The following is a 27,296-nucleotide window of genomic DNA, read 5'->3' as shown; positions in this document are numbered from 1 at the left end:
TGTCCAAGGGGACCCAGAGAGACACAAAGCGTTGGTCCCCTCCTCACGGGATCAAATGGCTTTCTGACGATGGCTCGGCGAAACAAAGCGGTTTAGAAAGCTAGGGCGTGAAGGTCGAACACGGCATTAGTGTCACTCGGGGGTTGGGGGGGGTGGTGGTCACAGTGGGCGTTGATTACTGACCCGTCACTTAAAGGACCTTCTTTACTGGATCACGGACAAGGTGATTTTTAGAACGGAAACGAGAAAAGACAAAAAGAATTATCGGTGACAGAGCCGAGAATTCCGCAGCTGCCCTCGTGCAGGTCGAGACTCACGGGCACGGGTCTGAAATCACATTCCACACACGCGTGCGGGTGGGGGCCATGCAGCTGGAGTGGCCAAGGAAGACAGGCCGGCCTTGGCAGAGCCTCAGCACACATTCCAAAGGCACAGCTCAGAACGCAAGCAGAAACACACACAGTGCCTACAAGGGAAACGAGTCGTCGGACGGGTTGCAGGGTGGGGTCACCTATTATCAGTCCCGCTGCTACCATGGGCATTATGGCTGTAAAGATCCTGGTTAGGAAAGTACAGATAGACACAGAGAAGATAAAAACAGAGGAGGCGTGAAAAACAAACACATCCCACGCACAGACCGGCTGAAGGGTTTGCTTACAGTAGGCGTTATGGATGGAACTGTGTCCCCCCCCCCCCCCCAAAACTCATGGTGAAGTGCTCCCCTGACCTCGGAAAGCGACCTTATTTGGAGGAGGCAACAAGAGAAAGTTCTACTAGAGAAGAGTGGATCTTTTTTTCCTTTTTTTTTTTTTAATGTTTATTTTTGAGAGACAGCACGCGCAGGGGAGGGAGACGCAGAATCTGAAGCGGCTCCAGGGTCCGAGCTGGCGGCACAGAGCCCAACGCGGGGCTCAGACTCAAGAACCGAGGGATCATGACCCGAGCCGAAGTCGGACGCTCAACCACCTGAGCCACCCAGGCGCCCCGAGAAGAGCAGATCTTTATAAAAGGGGGAAATCTGGAGACACACACACACACACACACACACACACACACAGGGGGGCCGTTCTGTGAAGATGAAGGCAGAGATCCAGGTGATGCCTCCACGTGCCAGCAAAGGCCGAAGATCGCCAGCAAACCCCTGAAGCTAGGAGAGGCACGGAACATTCTCTTTCGGTCCTCCGGGGGAACGGGCCCTGGCCACCCCTGGCTCCGGGACTCCCAGCCTCCAGGAGGGGAGACAAAGCATTTCTGTCGCTGAAGGCTCCCAGTTGGCGGCTCTTTAAGGCAGCCCTAGCAAAGTCACGCAGCACCGAGGGAAGACAGGGTCGGCCTCGGGGCTGAAAAGCAGGCCTGGGTTTGGGAAAGGAGTCAAAACCCGCTGTAGCTTAGTGGGGACACCCTCGGTGTCTTCCAACAAATCTCCCCCACTACCATGCACCGCAGGCCCGGTGCCCCGAAGAAGGCAGCCGGCGCGGGGCGGGGGGGGGGGGGGGTCCAGGAGAGAAGCCGAGTGGGCGGGGCAAGAAGACCGAGGCAGAGCACCTGCACGGGCCACCCCCGCTGCTAAGTCAGAGCTGACACCGCGTTCTCGTCCGTCCCTGGTCTTGGCAAGGAAAACGAAGAAGAAACGACACTCAAGTCACAATCAGAGCTTATTCTGAACAATTTTGATTTTTTTTTTTAGATGCGGGCGGGGAAAAGATAGAATGTGAGTGTCTAGTGAGGTTTGGGATTATCTGTGTTTGGATTCACCTCTGATACACTTCAAAAGGCAGCTGGGAGTTGGCATCCTGGCAGAACCACGTGGATGCCTTCTCACGGCGATGAGAAAAGGGGGCACCTTTTGTCATCTGAACGTGCCCAATCCCCAGAGGCTGGGCTGCCCGGCACTGTTGGCTTTCCAGGGGCTGGACCTCTGCCAGGACCCCTCGTGGCGTAACAGGGAGCCCCCAAAGACACAGTCACTGTGGAGGATGGCCCCAGATGCAGGGTGAGATGTATGCCCGCCTGGAAATGCTGGGCTTCATTTGGGGTCCCATCAGGGATCAGACTGGTGCACAGGGGACTTGGGACACCTGGAAGGTTCCAGTCAAGTAACTATATGCTTCACTGAATGGACAGCCCCCTTCCTTCCCAGAAGCCTCCCTGTCCTCTGGAGGGACAGCCACTTCCTGGGAAAAGACTGGCTTGGGCATCTGGGTGGCTCAGTAAGTTAAGTGTCTGACTTACGCTCAGGTCATGATCTCATGGTTCGTGGGTTCGAGCCCCGCGTCGGGCTCTGTGCTGACCGCCTGGAGCCTGGAGCCTGCTTCGGATTCTGTGTCTCCCGCTCTCTCTGCCCCTCCCCTGCTTGTGCTCTGTCTCTCTCTCTCTCAAAAATAAATAAGCATTAAAAAAAAAAAAAAAAAGAGAAGACTGGCTTTTTTTGGTCAAAAGTTTATGTCTGAATATGGTGTGGCTGGCTTTACCTTCTCCCTCCCCACTGATTATTTCTGGAAGATGCAAACCAAATGCAGTTCTAACAGTGGCGTTTCAGGCAGTGCAATGGGCGGCTGTGAGGAAGCTATTTCTGGGCTGAAGCAAGGAGGGCGGTGGGTAGGAGGACAGGGACTAGTGTCTGATACTTGGGTGGCTGCCTCCTCTGAGGCCAACCTCTCGGGCGCATAAGAACCGTTGCCTGCGCCCTGCCTCCCTGGCCGGCCCCTCCGCCCCTGCTCGGCAGACAGCTGGGTGCTGTGTGTACCTCTGTAACGGAGAGACCGAGGCCACACAAAGGGGGCGCTGGTGCCTGGTGGCCGCTGGGGACAAGACTGGAGTCACTCAGAGCTCCCTCGTGACCTTCCCAGGCAGTGCCAACCTGGACTCTCCGGCCGGCAGCTGCTCAGTCACAAGCTTTTCTTGGACCGTCTTCTGGGCACAGTTTTAACTGGTGACAGGAGTTTCTGGTTCCCTTCGCCGGTTCAGCCCAGAAACATAGATGCTGACGTCCCTGGCTTGTGGTGCACTTGGGACAGAAGGGACTGGGCAGTCGGCCCACAGCTGGTGACTCAGGAATGGGGCAAGGAAACGGGCGGTGGGAGGTACACAGAAGGCACGGTTCAAACCCCACCTCTGACCCTTCCCAATGGTACGATCTAAATGAAGTCAGTGGGCTTCTCTGGGCCCGATATTCACCTGAGAAGTGGGGCTAAGTCTCCCAGCTCTGAGTCTCTGACCAGGGGGAAGATACCTCAGTGTAGGTGCTGTAAGCTGATGGAGCCCCTCCAGACCTCCAGGGTAGGTACTGCTCACTCACTGGTGGGTGGAAAAAACCGGTCAAAGGCATGAGGTTGAGCTAGGAAGCAGCCAGGTCCTGTACTAAAGAGGCTGTGTGATTCGTATTCCACAAAAGCAAGGACCGAGGGACAAGTGGACCCCGATGGGTGCCAGAGGTGTGAGGGATGGGAAGGGAGGCGGGCGTGAAACCATGTTAAGAGCCCCATTCCCTGCCCCAGCCCCAGGAAAGATTACGTCCCGGCCCCTGGCTCTGGGCTCACAGGCCACACTGACAGTTCTCAGTCAGCAGCCGAGGTGGACAAAGGCGACCAGTGTCCTGCCTGGGCTGGTCAAAAGCCTTTTGTGCCAGTCTGATCTTCTAGTCATCCCCTAGAAGGCCGGGGTGGCCATGGGACTGGCCACCTGCACCCTGTGGACGGGGGGATTCTGATTTCTCTCTCCCCCTCTGTGTGTTTCTCGCTCTCTGGCTCCCCAATTCCAGCGGCTTCTCTTCCCAGTCTCGGAGCCCCAGGTCTTGCTGAGCAGACAGAGGCCACAGTGAAGGGGAGAAGGGCCCAGAGTCCTTTGTAGAACAGTCTGGAAAAAAGGATTAGACACCACAGCCTATTCAGGTGTGGGTAGAGGGACCAGTGGGAAGAAGACTGTTGGCTAATTCTGATAACTCGTCTCTGCATTTTATCCAGTTTGGGATTTGCAAAAGCCCCTCTTAATTGTCTGCTTGCGAGTAAAGGGGGGCTGGAGCAGAAAACTCTAAAACCGAGGACAGCCCCGCTTGGAGGGCAGGCTTACAGCTGCGTACATCCTAGGGTTACGGCGCTAGAGGCGTTAAAAGATTTGTTTTTAGTTTATTTTGAGAGAGAGACAGAGAGAGTGAGTAGGGGAGGGGCAGAGAGAGAGAGGGGGAGAGAGAATCCCAAGCAGGCTCCGCACCGTCAGCACGGGCTCGAACTCACGAACCATGAGATCATGACCTGAGCTGAAACCAAGAGTCAGACGTGTAACCAACTGAGCCACCCAGGCGCCCCTAAGAGGGTCTGATTTTTAAAGACCTGGCAATGAATCGCTGAAGGAAGCACAGGCCTGGTCTCTTGGTCCTGCCCCTCCTCAGCCCAGGGGCGGATTATGTGGGCTCATGAACTTTGTCTCAGCTTCCCCAGGTCTTAACCCAAAGTTGTAGCTACTGAAGCACAAGGTCAATGATGCTCATTCCTACGCGTGTGTGTGGGGCTGGCAGATGGCTCAGAGTTCAAAAGTCAATCCCATTCCTTAGCGCTGGATGAGAAACACTAACCGAGGGTGAGAGTCTCCCTGGGTACTGAGTACATCATAAGACTTCAGACTGGAGGACCCTCACCCCCATGATGAGGCCACAACGGACACCCAATCCTTCTGTCCGCCCAGCCCCGTGAGCCCCGTGGGACCCATCCTCCCCCCTACTTCCGGTCCATCTGAACCAGACCAAGTTTGAGCCATCCCAGCCTCAGGCCTGTGGAGGAGACCCAACCCGGCTGATGGATATACTGTCCTGTGATTGGCTTAGAGGCCATGTGAGCCAGTCTGAGCCAATGAGACTTGATTCCGTGACTCCTGTGGAAGATTCTCTTCCCACTGGAGTCTCAGACAGAAGAAAGCAGAAGGCTGAGCTGATGTCTGCCATGTTGCCACCCTGAGGGACAGTGTGTTCAGGAAAACAGCCAGAGGTGGAGGGAATGAGGCAAAGCCCTGATGACAAGGCCTGGATCCAGCTGAGCCTGAAGCCAGTCTGACCTGGGAATTTTTGGTCCCTTAGCTCCCAGTCTTTCTTCAGTTACTTTGAGTTGAGTTTCAATTGCCAATGTTATTACTAATTAATACATGGCCAAACAGTGCTGGGACTCAGAGGAAGCCTTTCTGGTTACAAGTTCCACCCTTCAGTAAGTATTTACGGCTAACCAGAACTGGGGACTGCACACAGGGATTGAGGGCCAAGCAAATAAGCAACGTGAGGCTGGCGAGAGGGGCTTGGGAAGGAGCCACGCGTTCACGCACATGCTCCAGAGGGCGGCCGGCCTTTTCCAAGAGCAGTCGCAAGGCTGCACGTGTCCTGTTTTCCCCTCCCGGCCACCAATGCTGAGCGTTCAGTCACTTCACAGGGTGAGGGCTAGCCGAGGATTTCCTAACGTAACTGGCTTTGTAAAGGGTGAGGTCCCCGAGTGACACCCCAGTGCCCCTCCTCACACGCTCCCGGTGGCTCTTCCGACTCTTGCCACCTCCTTTCACAAAGCTTCTGCCAGAGTTTGGGAGAAAGAGAGGAAGAGGGTAGAGCCAGAAGGCCCGGAGGGAGGAAGACCCTCTCGGGAGAGACATCAAGGCTACAAGACAACAGTGTGAGCACGCACACCCTGCAAATAGTTCGAAACGTGGGCTCTGGGGCCAGGCTGCCCAGGTTTGAACCCTGGCTCTGCGTCTTAACAACTGAACGTCCTTAGGCAGCTGCCTTAGCTTCTTTAACTGTAAAACGGGAATGACAGTGTCTCTACCTCCCAGGGGTACGGTGGGGACTGGATGAGATCATCTATCTGCAGGAAAAGAACCTGGCACGTAGTAGGCCCTTAGCAGACATTAGCCAACGAGACCAGAAGTTTTAACCCTCGACCTAAAGGGCTGCAGGTGTCAATGAACCTGAAACTGTATGTGTGGTTTTCCTCTGCCCTCAGAGAAAAGGGTCTACAAACTCTCGGAATCTCAAAGGAGTCTTTTGATGTAAAGACGCACCGAAGTAGTTTAAAGTCTGGTTGAGGGGCAAGGCTGAGTTTCTTTCTTGTGTGCTCCCCACAGCAAACAGGGCCTGACTGCCTGCATGTATTATGCAGCAGTGAATACTTAGTGGAGAGACGGGGGTGCTGTGGGGGTCAGCATGGGAACGCACTGACCGAGCGGACCAGGGCCCCACCCTTCAGATGCTCCAATCTCCCCCACCAGTCTTATTTGCTGCCCAGTGACAGGCCCCTGCCGAAGCCCCGAGCCTTGGCTACAGGCCCCGCCCCCTTTCGGCCCTCTCAGCCTTACCCAAACCTCTCTGCCCAGGGAGCCCCTGAAGGAACTCAGCGTTCAGGTGCAGAGATGAACTCAGAGTCGAGGGCCAGGCCCGATGTGCTCCGGGGTTAGGCCTGTCTCAGCAGGAGATGGTTAGTGACAAGCCTGGCCCTGGAGCAGGGGCCCAGAAGTGAGAGGCTGTGTGAACCACCAGGTCAGCCGTGAGCGAGCAGCCCCACACTCAGGAAGCACATCACTTACAGTCGCTTGATCCCAGACTCCGGCTGGGGGGACATTCTCGGGTGGGCGACCGGTGGAGGTTGGGGTATTCGATTTTCCTCTTCTATTTCTTCACTGGAAGGAGTGGAGAGGTGTGAGATAAGACAGTCAAAAATTCTGTAAGAGCTGGAATATTCTAGAAGGGTATTGTCTGATGGTCTGGGAGGGCTTGTACTAGGAAGAGGGGGACCTAGGAAGATGGCCATAGTGGCCTGTGCCCCAACAGTCTCTTTGCCTCGGGGGGCTGGCCTCTTAGCAGTGGGCGTGGCCAGTGGAGAGAGAGGTCAGCCCTGGAGGCAATGCCTATGGTCTCTTTGGCCCAGCTGGTCAAATATGAAGAATTTCAGGAAAGGAACCCACATCTCAGAAACGCAATCTTCAGTTTCCTCTGAAGAATCTTGCCACACAGAACCTGTCCTTGCCAAATGCTATCTTCATACCTTTGTGGCTTCTTCCATCTCAACATCTCCCATACCTGACTAGTACCCTATCCTTTAGGGAAGGGCCCAGTTCAAATGCCACCTCTGCCATGAAGTCTTCCTGGTTTCTACCCCATCCCTGAGAAGTAAACTCTCCCTTTGAACAGCCAGTGCACACAGCATCAGTAAAACTTTCTTATGTGCCAGGCTTACAGTGGGTTTTCAATAAAAATACATGGCACTGTGTCTTCTGTGCCTCTCGTTTTCCCTACTGGAGCAGGGACCACATCTGGTGCATCTGTCTTTCCTTCTGGCTCTCCACTCAAGAAGTATTTGTTGCATACCGACTCTGTGCTAAGCTCTATCCTAAGTCTTGGGAACTTAGCCATGAACAAGACGAATGTGGTTTCTGGTCTCACGTTGTTATAGTCTGGTACGGAAACATACAATAAAACAAACACATTAACGAACAGGATTTCAAAAAGACGGTGAAGGACTGTGAACTGAGTAAAGTGACAGTGACTGGGACAGGGCACTCCTTTGAAAGGGAGATAATGTGGAAGGAAGGCCTCTCTGAGGAGGTGACCTCTGACCTGAATCCTGAGTGACCAGCAGTCAACCATGGGAAGAGTCAAAGAGAATGTTTTCCCAGCTACAGGACCAGCATGTGCAAAGGTCCTGGGGTAGAAACAAATGTAGTACGTTTTGAGAAACCAATAGAGGGGTAGTGTGTATAAAGCTGAACCAGTATGTACAATCGAGGGACTGGATTTTAAATGTTATTTTAGTTTAACTCATTTAAACTTAAATAGCCACTCAGCTAGTGGCTTTCGTAGGAGACAGTGCAGCCCTAATATATGCAAGGAGGTCACTGGCCAAGAACCGAATGAACAAATACTTAGGCTGCACAGCTCTGCCATCTCTTATCTGCAAAATTCTAACATCCAAAAAGCTCTAAAAACAAAAATTCATTTTTTGGTCATTCATTTGGTGGCAACACCTGAAAAACTCTCATGAGGCCGATGACAGTGTTCATCCCATGTCATATGAATATTCACATCTTGGCCACAAAAATATTAGCGTGTTTGATTTGGGGGGGCCGCCGCAGGGCTCGCTGGTGGTGTGCGTTATGTATTCCTTTCTAACAGCTGGGAAGTGCTGAATCAGAAAACGCACCTGGGCCCAAGAGTTTCAGAAAGGGATCGTGAACTTGTGCGTTAAGTGCTTCCAGACAGGGTCCCCGGAACGGAGACAGATGCAGTTCTTGTCCTTCCCAAACTCCGCGCAACCCCAGCAAGGAGCCAGCCCTGGAGCTCCCGGGGACGCTCACCTCTTATAGTACGCCAGCTCCTCCTGCAACAAAAACACCTTGGACTTGAGTTCGTTCCTCTCGTGCAGCACGTCCCGCAGCTCCTGCAGGGTGAAGCGGGGGCGGTTGGGGTCCTTGAGATCCATGGCCATCTTCTCCGCCTCCGAGACACACGCCTCTCCGCCCGGCTCCGTCTGGAGGAGGCAGAGATGCTGCTAATGAATTCCTGGCGGCCGCCAGCACCAGCACCCACCCCGCATCCTGCCGGAGCCCGAATCTCACCCTCCCGGGGCCTCGCAGCTTGCCAAGGGCGCTATTTTAAGAACTCGCAGGCGGCCTCTGCTCACGTTCTGTGCAGTCAGCATCGCGGTGGAGACGAAAGCCAGCGGCCGCCTGTTCGTTGTTCTCCTTCTCAGCAGCCAGCCCTGCCGTCCTGGTGCCTCCCCACCTGACTCAGGGGTTTATTACCAACACCACTAAAAGGTGTCCAAGGGGAAGAAACAGCACACCCCATGGATCTGCTTTCCTTGTCCCATATTCTCTCCTTGTATTCTTACTAAGACCGTTGCTAAGAAGACCTTTGCTAATTTGGCCAAAGTTGTTAAAATCAGAGCTTATGCCCAGTTTTCTCTTCCCTTTTCATTTAACATTGAGTCGTACAGGTTTTCCCATTTGTTCCTGGACTTCTGGTCAAGCCCCGTCATCTCCGGTGGCTGAGGGATTGGAGGGAGCCCGGGGGAAGAGGCAGGTGACATCACAGCAGGTGTGCACGGGCGGGGCATTTCTCTTTCCACGCAGGTCCCTCAGATGGACCGGAGCGTGCTAAGTCACCTGCTTCAGGCCAGACCCTAGCCCCATCCTCCCTCCCATTCTCACAGCAAGAAGGTTTTTAAAACAAAACAAAACAAAACACAACACAACACAACTGGTAAGAGACACTTAATATAAAACCGACCATTAAAAATACACTTCGGTGGCACTTAGTACATTCACGGTGTTGTGCAGTCAGCAGCTCTGTCTAGTTCCACAACATGTTCATCACCCCAAAGGAAACTCCATACCCACTAGCCGTCACTTCCCAGCCCTCCTCCCCCCAGACCCTGGCGACCACTGTCTGCTTTCTGTGTCCGTGGATTTGCCCTTTCTGGACATTTCGAATAAATGGAATCAAACAGTATGTTTCCTTTTGTGTCTGGCTTCTTTCAGGTAGCGTCGTGTTTTCCAGGGTCATCCATGCTGTAGCAGGTCAGTGCTTCGTGCCTTTTCATGGCTGAATACTATTCCGCGTATGGATACGCCATGTTTTGTTTATCCTATTACCCACTGAAGGGCATTTCGGTTGTTTCTACCTTTAGGCTATTGTGAACAGTGCTGCCACGAACATCTGTGTACGAGGATTTGTCTGAACCCGTTTTCAATTCCTCCGGGGGGATACCTAGGGGAGGAGCTGCTGGGTCACACGGTCTCTCTCTGTTTAACTGTTTCCTACAGCAGCTGCCCCACTTTACGTTCCGTCAGCAGCGTAGGAGGGTTCCACAGTCTCCACATCCTCTCTAACAAGTGTGTTTTTCTCCTTTTTTTTTGATAGCAAGGAAGGTTTTGCAAACTGCCTCCGAGTCAGCTGGCCAAATCTGCAGGGGTTTCTGACACCCTTGAACCGCCAATATCCCATCATCAACTAGAAGGAGTGGACAAAAGTTCAGGACCACAGCAGGGAAGCTCTGGAACAGGGGAAAGTGGGGTTGAAACAGAGACACCACCCCCCTGCCCAAAATAAATCCCACAGCAGCATAGGAGGAAATGCATGCCGACCCAGACGATGACAGAAGGCCAGCAGGTTGAAGGACCCCAGGAGGCAGAGCTGAGATGCCTCCATCCTGGGACAGTCAGCACAGGCTGTTCTGGGAAAGGACACTTGAAAGGAGACACCACTCAGCAGGGCAGATCAAGTGACAGAGAGTCACCCAGCAGGCACAGGTGGGGGAAGTGGGTCTGACCAGGAGTCAGCACGGAGCAGGGGAGGCACCTGGCTCCAGCAGAAGATGGAAATATGCCATCCCCAAGCCCTCTGGGCAATGGAGCGGGGCCTCTTCCCACCCAACAAGTATGGACGACTTCACGTCCCAAGAAGGTTCTCTAGGTATCTGCTGATGCCACACCTTCAGGTGGGCTGTGTCCTCAGGGGACATCTTCAGCGTCTGCCTCCTACAAAGCCACACAGTTGGACAGTGTCCTCCACCCAAGACCATGCATGGCAAGTGCCTTGTATGCAGTAGGCACTCACTAATGCCGATCCCCTTCTCCTGCCCAGGTTAACCACGGAGCATCTTTGGATGTCTATAATAAACACTGAATAAATAATTGGGATCTCGATAAATACTGGATGTCTCAATAAACATTTCAGCATTTATTGAGCATCACCTGTGTGCCTGCTGGGCACTGAGCTAGTGAGATGAGTCAGCTGGGGTTGGAGGGAAGATACACATAGACAGAAACTTACAAAGTCCTATAATAAGAGGTGCAAGGACATCAAACTCTAACTGGGAAGGATCATGGAAGACGTTACTGCAGAGGTAGTCTCTGTGCATGGGGTCTTGACGAATGTGTAGGAGTTTACCAGGAAGTCTGGGTGTCCCCCCAGTGCCCCCCCCCCCCCAACATTTTGTGTGGCCTTCACTGTGTTCTAAAACTCTTTGGAATTAGTTCCCAACAGTTTTTTTTGTTTGTTTTTTATTTAAAAATTTTTTTTAATGTTTATTTTTGAGAGAGAGAGAGAGCAAGCGAGTGTGAGTGGGGGAGGGGCAAGAGAGAGGGAGACACAGAATTGGAAGCAGGCTCTAGGCTCTGAGCTGTCAGCACAGAGCCTGATGCAGGGCTCAAACTCACGGACCGTGAGATCATGACCTGAGCCGAAGCTGGATGCTCAACCGACTGAGCCACCCAGGCGCCCCTCCCAACCGTTTTATATCAGGAGATTTCACACTATTTGGGTCTTGAGCTTCGTTTTGGAAGAAATATTGGAAGACTGGGTTACGCTGGGTCCACACGGCAACACTGGGCTGGTGCTGCATAGCAGCTATTGCCTTTTATGTGTTCTTTCCGTGTCTGCTCCCGCCCCCCCACCCCCCCACCCCCCGTTCTTCTGTGCCTGGACCCCATAGGCATGGGCAGCCCCTGCCGTGGACCCAAATTTCAGGCTCACACACTCCCTCCAGCCTCTCCCTTCCCAGATAACTCAGGCCCTGCCATTCACTGGGGCAAGTCTGTGCCTCTCTGTGTCTCTGAGAGGGGCCGTCTGGCAGGGATCCACACCTCCTGGGGAAGGTGAAAAGCCCTTCACGAGGGTTCCCAAATCCGCACTTCCCAAGAGGCCTTTGGGCAAGCTGCCTGATCCCCTCTGGACCTTCATTTCCCCATCTAGCCCTTGATAATCCGGTAATATCTCTAAGCTCTGTTTCCGCCCAGGCACTGGAGACCGGAGATTCCCCAGAACACATGCTCTCCGGACCCAGCAGGTTCCACCCACCCCCGTGGGCTGTAAGCACCCAAGAAACGGAAAGGCTTCCTCAGACCTGAGTTCTTTTTCTCTGGGGAAGGGATGCTTCTTTAATCAGAGCAGCAACCTCATGCCCTAGAGCTCAGGGGATTCCCAGACAGGTTTGCAAAAAAGTCCCGACTTCTGGGACCACTGCCTGAAGTGCAGAAGAGGGAGTGTGGGGCTCCAGCTCTTCCGGAGGCCCTGCAGGTGCCAATGTAGCGCCTCGAGCAGCCCAGGACTGGCCTGTCCTGAGAGAGACCGCGAAGGCTCTTCCCACCGTGGAAATCAGGCCCATCGCCGATGGGTCTTCTAAGTTTACTCCACGAGGGACCGCAGAGGTGGCTGGGGTTATCGAGGATTGTCCACTAGTCCCCGGAGGCACTCTGGGCACAGCTTGAAGGAGATGCCCTGAGGCCCCAGCTGTCCCCAGGGAGGCCCCAGAAGCCAGCTGACAAGCAGTGGGGCCAGACTGGCTTAAGGAAGGCCACATCCTCCACCAGGGCCCTGCGTCCTGAGGCCCAGCCCCCTGGCCCCTCTCCCCCGACCTGGGCACATCAAGGCCACTGTGCTCCCTCAGCTCCTGGCCCAGCAACGGGGGGTGACTCTGCCCTGGTCACCTTCAGTAACTCCAGGCCCACCATGCATGCATTCAGCCAGAAAACCCAGCTTCACACACCAGCCATCAGGCCCCTGGTCTGCTTTCCCTGAGCACTTAAATAAACAAACATTTATTAAGATAACAGAATTTGTAAGGCAGAGACATCAAGTAGGTAACTACTAGCTTCACAGTTTTGTTATGATTTTACATGAAATCCTTTAGATAGGGAGCCCACCAAATCATTTTCTAGAGGGTTCTATGTCTACCTATCAAAGGTAGAAAAGCCTCCAGTGAAAACATGAGAAACCGGACAAGCTAGAAAACATGCTGAGTGAGGGAGCCAGTCAGGACCACGTGTTACGTGATTCCACGTCCCTGAAATGTCCGCACACAGGCAGATCCAGAGACAGAAAACAGATTCACTGTGGCCAGGGGCTGGGGGAGGCAGAGATGGGGAGTGGCTACTAATGGGTACGGGGTTTCTTTAGGGAGTGATGGAAATGTTCTAGATGGTGGAGATGGTCGTACAATAGAGTGAACATACTAAAACCTGTTGAACTGTATACTTTAAGTGGCTGAATTGTATGTGAATATCTCAATAACTATGTTACAAAAACATATAAGGAGGCTTATTTACCGGTGGTCACAGTGAAAGACTGATGTAGCTCAGAAAGGATCGCATGAATCGAGGGGGAGAACCGGAGTAACCCAGGCATCGATGAGAACCGATTCCTCCCCACCTCTGGATCCCTCTGTAGCTCCCATCTCCTCTCACCGATCCTATGCCAGGACCAGCCCACCACCCCAGCTGCACCTGTTCCTTCTCGTCTGGCTCGTGTTCTTTCTCCTGCCTGGAGTGCCCTGCCCCACGTTCCTCCCTAGGCATCATCCTAGCTATCCCATAAGACTTGTCTCAATGACTTGAAAACCTGCACTGTGCTTGCTTCTCCACTGAGGATCCACCGTGCCCTCCTCCGGCCCCACGGCCCTCTATCCCTGCCACGCTAGCTAGCTGGTCTACTGAACCACCTCAAGCTCATTCCCCTCATTTTTCAGATAGGAAACTGAGCCCCAAAGAGATGGATGGGCCCCAGATCCCGCGGCAGCAGGTGGAAAGCCACCACAACCCGCAGCTTCCCTGTGTGAGTGACAAGTATCTTGAACCCTACTCAGCTCCGAGGGAGGGAGTCAAACTCAGCAAGGACGCCCCAAGTTTGCGAACAGACTCCGCAAAGCAGCCCAGCGGCTTAGTCATAACTGCCACCTGATTTTACTCCACTTCCGTCCCACCCGCTTGGTGCCAGCAGGGGAAGCTGACACGGACAGGCAGTTGGGCCAAGGAGACGTGGCATGTCCCTGTCCTGTCGCTAAACAGATGCGGAGCAGGGCTCGGCGTCTCGTGGCTGGGGTGGTGTCCCCGGGACCTGGGTTTGCGGCAAGCCCCGCCTTCCCAGGAGGAGCCGGGCCTGACTTCTCATGGGGCACAGGGGGCTGGAAGAGGGACACCAGGGGAGGAGGGGGGGGTGACTGCCCTCAGCCGTGCCTAGTGGTTATTTCTGGCATCTGTCTCCTCCTCACCCATCCCACTGCCATAGATTGGGCACAGACCTCGCCTTTCTTGTCTGGACTACTGCAAAGGGCTCCCAACAGCCATGTCTGCCTTCAGCTCCTTCCCCTCCCAAGAGCCCTCCGTAGACTCCGAGCTGATCCCACTCCTCCCCTGCTGAACCCTGTGGGGGGCGCCACAGTCCCCACTGCTCAGAGTCTTGTGTGTGGCCTTCTGGGCTCCGACTTCCCGGTGCTGTAGACGACGGCTGCCGTCTCTGTCTGCCCTGCCACCGTTTCCATACTTGTCTGGGCTGGGTCCTTGCCGCTGTCCTCTGGAGAAACTCCCCCTGCCCACCTCCGGTGCGTGCGGCATGGATGGGCACCGCGTGGCGTAGCCATGTGACTCAGGAACAGACACCCCATGCATATTCCGGACCTCAGGCCACAATGACTGGTTCAGCGATGGGCCGAGGAGAGGGTTTCCTGAGACTGGCTGGGAATTTGGGAAAGAGGCAATTTCTTTTCACTGGGGTTGGTATACTGGTAGAGTACCAGGGGCCACTATATGGCAAGAGCCGACTTGAGAACGACACCGACACAGAGGAAAGCAAAGCTGAGAGATCTGATAGCATCATTTGGGCCCCTGGAACCAGCTATACCTGAAGCCATCATTAACTCAAAGCTTTTAGCTATACAACCCAAAATTCCTCTTTTTGTTTTTTTCTTCCTTAAACCACTTTAATTTAGGCTTCTGTCACTTTTAGCCAAAAAGCAAGCCCTAACCTCTCCCTTTTAAGGCCTCTTTCCCTAACCTCCCTAACTGTATCCCAGGTACCTGTGCTTCGGAGAATCTAGAACTGTCTGGCCTGAACTCACGAGATATCTAACGACCGTGCTGGCATTTGAGCCAACCTGATTGTGGGCTCATCTGTCTTCCCTCCCTTACCTGTAACCCAGGAAACCAGCACAGTGTCTGCAAACCTGAAACAGTCAGTAAATATTTGCTGGAAGAAAGAGTAAGCCCCGAGCCCTTCCCGAACAGTCCACTGTTTTTCTGAAGCAGCACGTCCACCTTCCACAACTACCTATCAAAATCTTAGCACTGTCAACACTGACATCCAGCTGAAGGGACACCTCCTCCATGAAACTGTGCGCCACCCCCGTCAGGATTAACTGCCCCATCTCTGTGTTCCTGGTACACCCCCCGGCGGCACCTCTCTGGGGCAGACCCCTCTGGTGCCCCGTGTCCAGATTTTAGGTGTAGCTGTGGTGTAGTTCCAGCCGTGGAAAAAGCCCCCCTGCCCCCCCAACCCCAGGCACACATCGCACATCTTTCCATTTCTGCCCTGAGATCTGCTCTGTAAGTTCTGCCCGGGATTGTCGGGGACATAACACCCCCAGAGGCCACCAGCTCACTGGGGGCGGGTGCATGTGGATGAACGTTCCAAGCCTTTCTCCTCCAGAAAGACACTTCTGTGTGTTTCTCAGAGGTCCCAGCAGGACTGAGCTCCCACTGCAGTAACACCCCTGAATCCACTTTTCCTTCTTCCCCGTCTCATGCCCCTGATCTCTGGGGTCACCTCCCAGGTAAACCTCCTGCCCATCTTCCTTTTCTCAAGCTCTGCCTCAAGGGAACCCAGAAGACAATCTCTTACCACGAAGATAATCCCCTCCCACCTTAAGTGGCTGTGGGTGTCCAAGTCTGTCTCCTGCACTGGACAGTAAGCTCTTTGAACCTCCACAGTACTCAGCACAGTGCTTCCAGGTAGAAGACCAAACCCCACCCTGTGGCCTCCCTGGCCTGCAGCACCAGCCCGTGCCCATCTCTCTGACCTCACTCAGACCTTCTGCCTCCCCCTCACACTGCATAGCAGCCACCCTTGTCTTCTTAGGCTCCCCCGATTGCACTGCAATTTCTCCTGCCACAGGGCCTTTGCGTGTGCCACTCCCCTGCCTGGAACTCACTCCCCCTTCACTGTTTACTCTCTCCTTCTTTTGATAACGTCTTTTTAGAAAATGCTTACTTATTTTGAGAGAGAAAGAGAGAACGAGTGGGGGAGGGGGAGAGAGAGAGGGAGAAAGAGAATCCCAAGCAGGCTCCGAGATGTCAGCACAGAGGCCAACTCGGGGCTCAATCTCACAAACTGTGAGATCATGACCTGAGCCGAAATCAAGAGTCGGACACTTAACTGACTGAGCCACCCAGGCGTCCCTTGATCACCTCCTCAGAAAAAGCCTTTTTGACTCCTCCAGACCATCACGGTAATCAATAACAACAGCCAACACTGTAAGTGAACTAACTCACTTAATTGTCACGATGACCTGGGGCTAGACTGTTATTGTTCCCATTTTAGACATGAGGAAACTGAGGCACGGAAAGTCTAAGTAATTTATCCAAGGTCAGGGAGGTAGTAACAGGCTAGATTCGGAGCGAGTCGGACCAGCTCTAGAGTCCGTGTAGTTAGCCAGCTACACGCTATAGCTCCCCCCTCAGGCTCCTCCCAGTTCCCCTAAGTGTAATGGGAAAAACCAGGCAGCCTTGCCCACCTCCAGCCGGCTCACAGACCTACCTTCCCACTTGGCTTCGGTGGCTGGCTTCCCACTTACCTCGGGCTCCTCCTCTCCATTCTGGCTGAGTTCACCCTGCAGCCTCTCTCGCAGCTTCCCAAGCTCTGCCCGCAGGCTGCCCATCTCCTGTTCCTTGGTTTGCAGATCTGCCTCTAGTTCCACCTTCTGTTCGATCAGGGCCTTCCCCTGGGCCTCCACCACTGTGACGCGGTGCCGGAGGTCGTGGTTGATCTTCATCAGCCGTGTCTGCTGCTGCTGCAGCTGGAGAAAGAGGAAGGCCGTTTATGGGGCCGCCACATGCAGTAGCTCGTGTGGTGCACTGCACAAGGGCAAATCGCCTACAGGCGTGCCATTCGCACCGGAGACATCTTGCTTTGTTTGAAGTCTGCTCATATTCTTAGAACTGCTGAGGCCAGAAACGCTAGGATAATCTGATGACAGTTGGAAGAGAAGTGTTTCGTCAGTGTATTACCACGACTTCCGAACGGACAGAAGTAGCATGCCTTGAGAATGGGGCATCTTTTTCTAATTCCGGCGCAGACGCCGTCCGGGCTTCTAGAGCAGCCTGGACCGTGCTGGCCTGCTCCCAGAGGGGCACGACGAGGCGGGGCTGACATAAGCGAGCGTCGGGGCCAGAACAAAGCCTGACTGGGCCTCGGCACCTCCCCGGGGCGTGGGAGTAGCAAGGTCACGGGGCAGGCAGCGCCACGTTCCCTCGTGGGGCAGCGCACACTCGGCCGAGGGTCGGCCCCGCGGCCGCCGCTTCCGGACCCCGCCGCCCAGAGCCCACGGAAGGACAGAAGGGGGCAAGGGGACCGCTGGCCAGGAGGGCGGGCACGGGGCGGGGGCTGCCACTCACGGCCTCCACGTCTTCGTTCTTCAGACCCAGCTCCCTGTCCCTGGCGCGAATCTCGTCCCGCTGCTTGTCCACCACCTCCTTCAGCTTCTTCATCACCTGCCGCTCGCGCTCCGACATGCCTGCGGCGGGGTGGGCGAGGGCAGCGGGTGAGCCCCGCGTCCCCCCTCCCCGGTCCCCTCCGAGCTCATCCCGCCTCAGGGCCCCGGCCGCTGCTTTGGGCTAGCCTCTCTGTGCCTCAGTTTCCACATCCATAAAATGGGAAACATAGTACCTACCCCACACGGCCGCTGTGAGGACTGATTCAGCGAATACACAGGAAGCGTGGGAGACAAAGCCAAGGGGTGCTGTCTGTTCCCGCCGCCCCCGGCCCCCGGCCCCCCGAAGTATACAGTCGGCCCCCGGGAGGCAGGGCCTTGCCTGCCCTGTTCACTGCGTATTCCCTCGGCTAGCATGGTGCCCGGCACACAGCAGGTGCTCACTAAGTGATCTAGGGCGTTCATAAACCGTGGGGACGGGTGGCCGCTGCAACACGGGTGACAAAATCGGACAGCCTGAAACATCAGAAATTTATTTTCTCATAGTTCTAGAAGGCAGAAGTTTAAAATCAGTCCAAAGTCAAGATGTCGCCAGGGCTGTGCTCCCTCCGGAGGCTCTAGGGGAGAATGAGTCCCTTCCCTCTTCTAGCTTCTGGTGGCTCCCAGTGTCCCTGGGCTTGTGGCCACATCACTCTGGTTTCTGCCTCCGTGGTCACAGGGCCTCCTCCTCTTCTGTCTGTGTCAGACCTCTCTCTGCCCCGCTCTTATAATAAGGACACTTTGATCGCATTTAGGGCCCACCTGAATAATTCAGGATAACCTCCCCTCTCAAGATCTTTTTTTAATTTTTTTTAATGTTTAGTTATTTTTGAGAGAGAGAGAGAGAGAGACAGATCATGAACAGGGGAGGAGCAGAGAGAGAGGGAGACACAGAATCCGAAGCAGGCTCCAGGCTCCGAGCTGTTAGCACAGAGCCCGCCATGGGGCTTGAACTCACAAACCACAAGATCCTGACCTGAGCTAAAGTCGGACGCTTAACGGACTGAGCCACCCAGGCACCCCTCCCCCTCTCAGGATCTTAAACAAAATCGCATCTGTAAAGATTTTTCTTAAGCTTATTTATTTTTGAGAGAGAGAATGAGCAGAGCAGGTGCAGAGAGGGGAGGGACAGAGGATCTGAAGCGGGGTCCACACTGACAGCAGAGAGCTGGATATGAGGCTCGAGCTCACAAACTGAGATCACCACCTGGGCGGAAGGCAAGCTGCTTAACCGACTGAGCCACCCAGGCGTCCCACAACTGTAAACATTTTACCCTACGAGGTAACATCCACAGATTCCAGGGATCAGGACCTGATATTTTGGGGACCATTATTCAGCCTCCTACAAGCACTGGGGTTGACAGCTAATCCTTGCTTCCCAGGAGCAGTGGTGGTCAGCCTCAACAACAGACTAACAAGAGAGAAACATTCTCCCTTTCTCTCCCTACATGATTCCCTCCCCCAACCTGCTCCATTCCATCTGAGTCTTTCCCGCTGAGAATCTCCCCGCTCCTGTCCTGGATATGCCCAAGCAGGTGGTCGACACCATGAACAGGCATTTGTGCAATGTTGCAGGGGCCACAAACCCAGGTAAGACCTGGGCCTTGCTCCTGAAGAACGTGAGACTTTCTATAACAGTCACAATGCAGACATCCTGGAGGGCAGCCATCCTGCCTCAACTGTCTCTGTATTCTAGGGCTTCCCACGGGGTAGACGCTCCAGGCTGATGCGGTCAGGACCCATCCCCCGCTGCCCCCCTCATTGCCAAAGCACGACTCACTCCCACCAAGCCCACTAAGGAAAAAACGCTTTATATCCTTAACCGATTTCAGTGTTATTTCCAGAAGTGGGTATTATTATCACTGTTGTTGTTTTTAACATCAGTCCCATCTTACACATATGGAAAACTGAGTCCCAGAGACAGACTTGTTCAATGTCGCACAGCCAAGCCCTGGCAGAGCCAGGGCTCCAACCCCGGTTTTCTGACTCCGAGTCCCATGTCCTCTCCAAGATGCCACGCTGCCTTCCTAGAGCCTGCTTTGGATCCCATGTCTCCCTCTCTCCTGTCCCTCCCTGCTCACACTCTCTGTCTCTCTCTCTCAAAAATAATAAATTAACAATAAAGATTTACAAAGGGGGGGGGGCACCTGGGTAGCTCAGTTGGTTAAGTGTCTGACTTCAGTTCAGGTCATGATCTTGCATATTGTCAGTTCAAGCCCTGCGTCGGGCTCTGTGCTGACAGCTCAGAGCCTGGAACCTGCTTCGGATTCCGTGTCTCCTTCTCTCTCTGTCCCTCCCCCGCTCATGCTCAGCCTCTCTCTTTCTCTCTCAAAAATAAATGAATACTTAAACAATAAATAAATAAAATCATCTGCACAGGAATTCTCATCTCAGAGTCTCCTGGAAAAACCTGATCGAAACTGTACTTAGAGCTCATTTCATCCTCGGAAAACCTTACGAAGTAGAATTCCTGTTCTCCTCGTTGTTACGGCAGAAGAAGCCTGAGGTACACGATAGCTACTTAACTTATGCAGGGCCACACAGCTAGTTGGTGGCACCCAGTTAGTGGCACCTGGTTGACACAGTCAGGCGATCGTGGGGGCAGAGCCCACGCTGCCATCCTGCCGGCCTCCCGTGGCCCAAGCTCCTGACGTTATCGGCAAGTGTATGGGCTAGAAGAGCACCCCCCCCACCAACCTCTGTCCAGCCGGAACCTCAGAATGTGATCTTCCGTGAAGAGTCTCTACAGATGCAACTGATGAAGACGAGGTCACGCCACACGAGGGGGGCCCTAAATCCTAGCACCGGAACCCTTAGAAGGGAAAGGAGACGGGGCTTCTGACACAGACACACAGACCACATGACAGTGGAGAGGCTGGAGGGACATGGCCACAAGCCAAGGCACGCTGGTGGCCTCCAGCAGCGGAACGAGGCTCCCACACCTTGACTTTGGACTCCTGGTCTCCAGATCTGTGAGAGGACGCATTTCCATTGTTTTAAGCGCCCCAGTTCATGGTGCTTTGCTACAGTAACCCCAGGAAACTCAACCGCTCTGGCAAGCTTATGCAGAAAGGCCCAGAGAGGGTGCACGGCTGAGTCTTTACTGAGCTAAAATTCATACCAGTCACTCTCAGCTTCCACGTAAGGCTCGGCTGGTAGGACCAAATCAACCTAATCGCCCTCAGGGACATCTTTTACTGGGCAGCTCCAAGTCTGATGCTCCATACACTTTGTTCTCACCAATCCTAGGAGCCGGGAGCTGCTGTTCCCATTTCACAGGTAAGGAATCTGAGGATGGGAACGGTAGGTTAGGTGCCCTTCCCCGGTGACCCGGTTGGTAAGGGTGGGGCTGGGATCTGAACTCCACCCGGCAGTCTCTGAGAACACGATGCCTTATATTATGGGGGGGGGGGGGGGGGGCACTGCTGTTCTAGGCTGCTCTTCAGAAAATGGCTCTGTGGTCGGTTTTCCTCCTCTCCTGGTTACGGGGTTGTTTGGCCAGAGCCCAAGAATTTTTTCCAGACCCTTGAGCACATCCCTACCCCCGCCCCCCACATCTCCCTAGTCCAATGGCTTTGAGACCTGCAATTCATTTCCGCATACGCTAACAAGTAGTTTTTCTTTAAAAAAAGTTGTTTTAATGTTTATTTATTTTTTAGAGACAGAAAGACAGAGTGTGGGCGGGGGAGGGGCCGAGAGGGAGAGAGAGAGGGAGACACAGACTCCGATGTAGGCTCCAGGCTCTGAGCTGTCAGCACAGAGCGCAACATGTGGTTCGAACTCACGAACCGGGAGATCACGACCTGAGCCGAAGTCGGACGCTCAACCGAATGAGCCCCCCAGGCGCCCCTAACAAGCAGTTTTTCTCGTTGCCCTCCAGCCGACAAAAAGGATTTCCAAAAACAAGGGGCAGGGACGTGCTCTTTAATCTGGAGACTTCCAGGGAGCAGGAGACAGCAGACAGTGCCCTGTGCCCCATGTTAGTCTAATAAGCACTGTTGCATATGCAGGGTGAGCTCATCTACACAGGCTCTCCTGGCCCACTCGCCCCACACCTCACAGCGGCGCCCTCAAATCCTCACTCAGCCCCTGGGCCTTGCCCCACATCTCAAGGAGCGCCTGGCACACAGGTCGAACGTCACGGGCTCCACCTCCCCGCAGGGACCCCTCTGCCCAACGTCTGTTCCTCTCACAGGTGGCAGAAATGCTTTTGTCCGTGCTGTGTTCCCATGGTTTCCCGTGCAACATAAAAATAACCGTGAAAGGCATGCCTGGCATCTGCCCGGTCTCTCCACTCGGGTGGGGGTTGTGCTGAGTGGAAAGCCCAAGCCTCCCCGAGCTAACCCTTTGGGAGTCGGACCCACGCTAGATGCCAGTGAAGGGCGTCTCAGATGGTGCCCATGGGGGCTAAGCCCACAGGGGTCTGGAAAGAGAGCTGAGGCAAAGCTCTCCCACTCAGAGCGGACAGATGTGATGATGTGCACAGGAGCAGCCGCCCCGGGCGTTCACGGCCATGGCCTGAGGCCCCAGATGCCTCTGTAGCATCACTGGGGCAGGCAAGGGAGCTCCCGGGTCACCCCCAGAGGTCCCAGGCAGAAAGGCAGCTGGGGGCTCTTCAATAACCTCAGCGTAGTTACCCACACAGCCCACAATTCCACTCCCAGGCATACACCCCAAAGCACTGAAAACACACGTCTGCACGAAAACTTGTGCTGGAATGTCCACAGCAGCACTATTCACACCAGCCCAAAGCTGGAAACAACCCAAGTGTCCGTCGACAGATGAACGGATAAGCAGAAAACGCGGCCTATCCGTACAGTGGGGTATCGCTCAGCCATCAAAAGGAGCGAGGCACGGACAGCCGCTACATGTGGACGAGCCCTGAGGTCACCATGCCGAGTGAAAGAAGCCAGACACAAGGGATCACCCATTAATCGATCCCATCTACACGAAGCGTCCAGAAAAGGCAAATCTACGGAGGCAGAAGGCAGATCAGTGGTTGCTTGCGGCTGGGGGTGGGATGGCAGCGGGAAGAATCGGGTAACGGTGGTAAAGGGCGTTGGTGTTTCTTCTAAGGTGATGAAAACGTCCTAAGCTGTAGTGATGACTGCACAATTCTGAGTAGGCTAAGAGCCACTGGCCTGTACATTCTAAATGGGCAAATCGATACCTCAATAATGCAGTTATAAAACGAATCACAGCAAATGTTTACCTGGTGCTTACTACGTGCCAAGCCTTTTACATGCAGCAACTCATTTAATCCTTATGATAATATTCACGTTTTACAAATGAGGAAGTCGAATTACGTAAAGGTAGATAACGTGGCCACAGGTGAGATCCGGTGGAGCTCAGATTTGGACTCGGGCAGTCTGGCTTCCGAGTTCATGGCCTTAACTCCTCCGCTCTACTGCCTTGCCGTTCTTAAAAAACAAAGAAGCAGATCTGCATGGATATGGAAATTCTGCAAGATATAGTAAGTGAAAAATCAAGGTACACTATATCCGGTACGGCATCCTGGACCGGATGCTGGAGCAAGAAAAGGACATTAATCTAAAACCTGGTGAAATCCAGATAAAGCCTGTGGGACAGTTCATAGTAACATGCCAATGTGGGTTTCTTCGTTGTCACCAATGACCGTGGTGACATAAGATGTCACTCTTAGGGGGATACTATAAGTGGCATTATGGGAACTCTCTGTACTATGCAACTTTTCTGTAAATCTAAAACTATTCCAAAATAAAAAGGCAAAACGAAAACCAAAAACCCAACAACCAAGGCGCCAAACATATAGAAATAGTTACCATTTGTGAGGGGGTGAAAGGGGATGTTTTCCTTCTGCATTTGTGTCAATATGGACATTTGAACACGCACAGAAAATCTGCAGAAAGACTGTAAAGGGTTTTTCCAGGGCTTCCTCCAGGCAGACTGCTTGGGAACAGGAATTAGCAGTGGAAGGGAGATCGAGTTTTCACCACAGTTTTGCACCGTTTGATTAAAAAAATAATAATAACATGCATGCATTTTATTTTTGCTTCGAAAAGTTGTTTTTCATTTTGTTTTCTCCTGAAAGTAAAACATTGGGAAAAACTCCATCAATGTCCTCAAGTCTTGAGGCTGGACGTGGGGGCCTCAGCTGTGGAACTGCTCAGGCTCAGGTCTCCTTTGACAGAAAATGTTAACTGAGACGCCCAAGCAGATTTCCTGCCTTCAGCTCTCGGGCTGTAGGCAATTTTTTGAGGGAAGAAAGTCAAACTTTGGCCCCACCTGAGTCCAGTCCTCGGCCGTTTACGTCCACAGGCTGCAGCAGGTTCGTACCTCCGATGCTCTGTCTGCTTTGCATCTCACGGGGCTCAGCGGGCAGGGCTGGGGCTGGTCTCCCCTCCCTCACACACGGACATGGCTTTACTAATCCACTGATCATATCCTAAAACTTTACTGTTTTGTTTTTGAGACAGAGAGAGAGCAGGCACACGCGTGAGAAGGGGAGAGGGAGAGAGAGAGAGAATCCCAAGCAGGCTCCATGCTCAGCGCACAGCCCAACACAGGGCTTGATCCCACGACCCTGGGATCATGACCTGAACTGAAATCAAGATTCAGACCCTCAACTGACTGAGCCATCCAGGTGTCCCTACTGTTTTGGTTTTGGTTTTCTGCTTACTCTGTCTGTTAAGAGAGGCATGTTAAAATCTCCCACGATGATTGTGGATGTATTTTTTCTTAATTTCTGTCCACTTTGGGGGTGGGTGGCTCAGTCAGTAAGCATCTGATTTCAACTCAGGTCATGATCGCACAGTTCACGGGTTCGAGCCCCGTGCAGGGCTCTGTGCTGACAGCTTGGAGCCTGGAGCCTGCTTCAGATTCTGTGTCTCCCTCTCTCTGCGCCTCTTCCCTGCTAGAACTCTGTGTCTCTCTGAAAAATAGATAAACATTAAAATTTTTTAAAATAAATTTGTCCACTTTTTAAATTATTATATTTAAAGTGTAGAATTTGGTGGCTTTTAGTATGTTCACAAAGCTGTGCAATCATTACCACTATGTTTTTATCACTCCTCTAAAGAAACCTCATTCCCCTTAGCAGTCACCCCCCACCCCCCCCCCCGCCCTTTCCTGACCTCCCTGCAGCCCTTGGCAACCGCTAGTCTGCTTTGTGTCTATAGATTTGCCTCTTCTGGACATATTTCTGTTCATTTTTGATTTCTTTTTAAGTTTATTTATTTACTTATTTTGAGAGAGAGAGGGAGAGAGCACAAGTGGGGAAGGGGCAGAGAGGGAGGGAGACAGAGAATCCCAAGCAGGCTCAACACCACCAGTGCAGAGCCCGATGTGGGGCTCGAACCCTGTGAGATCATCACCTGAACTGAAGTCTGACACTTAACCGGCTGAGCTGCCCAGGAGCCCCTCACTTTTGCTTTATAAACTTTGAGGCTAAATTACCAGGTATGCACAAATTGAAAATCACATTTTCTTGGTGAACTGAACTTTTTATCATCAGAGTGATCTCTGCCTTGAAGTCTATTTTATCTTACATCCGTATAACCACACCACCTTTCTTTTGGTTAGTGTTTGCACAGTACATCTTTTCTCAGCCTTTTACTTTCAACCTTTACGAGAGAGGTCTCTTAGAAACAACATACAGTTGAACTTTTAAAGTCCTTTTTGACAGGGGCACCTGGGTGGCTCAGTCAGTTGGGTGTCCAACTTCGACTCAGGTCATGATCTCGCAGTTAGTGAGTTCGAGCCCTGCATCAGGCTCTGTGCTGTCAGCTTGGAGCCTGAAGCCCGCTTCAGATTCTGTGTCTCACTCTCTCTGCCCTTTCCCTACTCATTCTCTGTCTCTCTCAAAAATAAACATGAAAAAAAAATTTTTAAATCCTTTTTGACAATCTTTATCTGGAACTTTTAGTCCGTTTACATTTAATGTAACTTCCAGTATTACTGGTTTAACTCTCCTATCCTATAATCTCCTGCTTTGTGTATTACACTTGCTGGATTTATTTTTCATTCAAGGGACTGAGTGTGTATTATCATGCCACTGTGATATTGCAATATAATAAGAAAAATATATTTACGCATATAATATATAATTATATATACATAATATACATTTTATGTATGTGAATATGAATATAAGTGCTAAGCACTTTACACACACACATATAATATGTATATATATATATATATATATATACACCCACATATACACATATATGTATGATATATACGTATCATATATACATTTGGTCTTTGGCCCCAGTTCTTGGCACAGAATTCCTAAAACTTGTCATTTCCTGAAGAGGGGAGAGGAGTATCTTCTATTGTCATAAGCTCCTTTCTGCTATTTTTGAGTTTATGATAATGAGGTGACTCTTGGTGGCCCCCTTAGATGGTTTCAGGATGGGGTTCTGGTTGCCAGAGGAACCAACTATATGATTGGTGATTAGGGGGGAGAAGGGGCTGGTGATTGACCTAATCACAAAGCAAATCACCAATGGCCAGTGATTTAATCGTGCATCCCTACAGAATGGCACTTCCATCGGTCTCTGGGGTTCAGAGAGCCTCCAGGCTGATGAATATATCCATGTGCACAAACGGTGGCACACCCCAACTTCACTGGGACAGAAATCTCTGAGCTTGGACCCCTTTCGGACCTCACCCTATGTACCCTTCTTCATCTGGTTATTCATCTGAGTCCTTTATAATATCCTTTGTATCCTTTATAAACCAGTAATAGCGTGTCTCTGAGTTCTGTAAGCTGTTCCAGAAAAGTACTGAGCTTGTGGGAGGTGGTTGTGGGAACCTGTGACTTTGCAGCCAAGGTGGATAGAAATGTGTGTATCCTGGGGACCCATCGCCTGCAAAGGACACCTGAAGTGGGGGCGGTCTCGTGGGACTGATCCTTCAACTTGTGGAGTCTGATGCTAACTCTGGGGTAGACAGTGTCACAACTGAATTAAATTCTAGGACACACAGCTGGTGCCTGGAAAATTGGTTGGTGTGGGGAAAAAATACCCCACACATCTGGGTCAGAGTGTTGTAAGTAGAATAATAGTTTTCCTTCGGCCACACTCTTCCATCCCTGCCCCCTCTGGCATTGTGGACGGGAGATTCGGGCCCTAGGAGGTGCCTCTTGGCCTCCAACATGGCAATCCAGCCAGAGCACCAGGCAGAGAGCAGGCACTTCAGTGATAAACGAGTTTACAAAGGGTCAATGAATAAACAGTGTTCTGTCCAGAACTGTCAGCACCTGGGCACTAAAATATCACAGTGGCCCAATCTCTGGGGCTGGGCACGATTCCCATTTGGTGGCCTGAGATCAAGAGGTCCCAGAGAGGTACAAGCCTTCTTTGGGGGGTGGGGTGGGGGGGGAGGGGGCTGCTTTGGCAGACTCAAGCTCCAGTCCTGACTTCACCACTAACTTGCTGTATGACCTTGGGCACCTCACTGCCCCTCTCTCAGCCTCAATTTTTCTCATTTGTTCAATAAGGAAGTTGGACTAGGTAACAGAAATTCAGTAATAACAGCTCTGACACTTGCTGTGTGTACGTACCAGGTACTATTCTAAGCAAACTACAGATATTAATTCATCGAATTGTCACAACAACCTTAAGAGTGACACACAGTGTTTCTGCCATTTTTCACGTGGAGAGCAACTTAGGCACACAAAGATCAAGTGACTTGGTCAAAGTCACTTAGGAGGTAAGTCTTGGGTTAGGATTCACACCTGGGCAGTCTGGCTCTGGAGCCAATCCTTCTAACCACTAAGACTTTTGCTTTCATTGCACGATATGCATGTCAACACAGGAAACCCAA

General features: G+C 52.6%; 1 protein-coding gene across 8 annotated transcripts in view; it reads right to left on the bottom strand.

Annotated features, from left to right (window-relative positions):
• The window catches only part of RILPL1 (Rab interacting lysosomal protein like 1), a 39,218-nt gene that overhangs the window by 2,498 nt on the left and 9,424 nt on the right, over nucleotides 1-27,296 (bottom strand). For 2 of the 8 annotated variants that reach the window (XR_003415632.2, XM_027044267.2), the window contains exons 3-7: nucleotides 17,413-17,531; nucleotides 16,593-16,814; nucleotides 8,323-8,495; nucleotides 6,556-6,648; nucleotides 184-207 (exon numbers count right to left, since the gene is read on the bottom strand). Coding sequence is in view for 6 of the 8 variants with exons in the window: in XM_027044267.2 (XP_026900068.2) it covers nucleotides 184-207; nucleotides 6,556-6,648; nucleotides 8,323-8,495; nucleotides 16,593-16,814; nucleotides 17,413-17,531 (631 nt within the window). In the remaining 2 variants the exon portion in view is untranslated. The other 6 variants (XR_003415633.2, XM_027044268.2, XM_053206319.1 and 3 more) reach the window with 5 other exon arrangements.

The sequence above is a fragment of the Acinonyx jubatus genome, chromosome D3 (genome assembly GCF_027475565.1).
Source record: "Acinonyx jubatus isolate Ajub_Pintada_27869175 chromosome D3, VMU_Ajub_asm_v1.0, whole genome shotgun sequence".
NCBI lineage: Eukaryota > Metazoa > Chordata > Mammalia > Carnivora > Felidae > Acinonyx > Acinonyx jubatus.
Note: the sequence above shows the minus strand (reverse complement) of the source record. Positions and strands in the feature narration are given on the sequence as shown.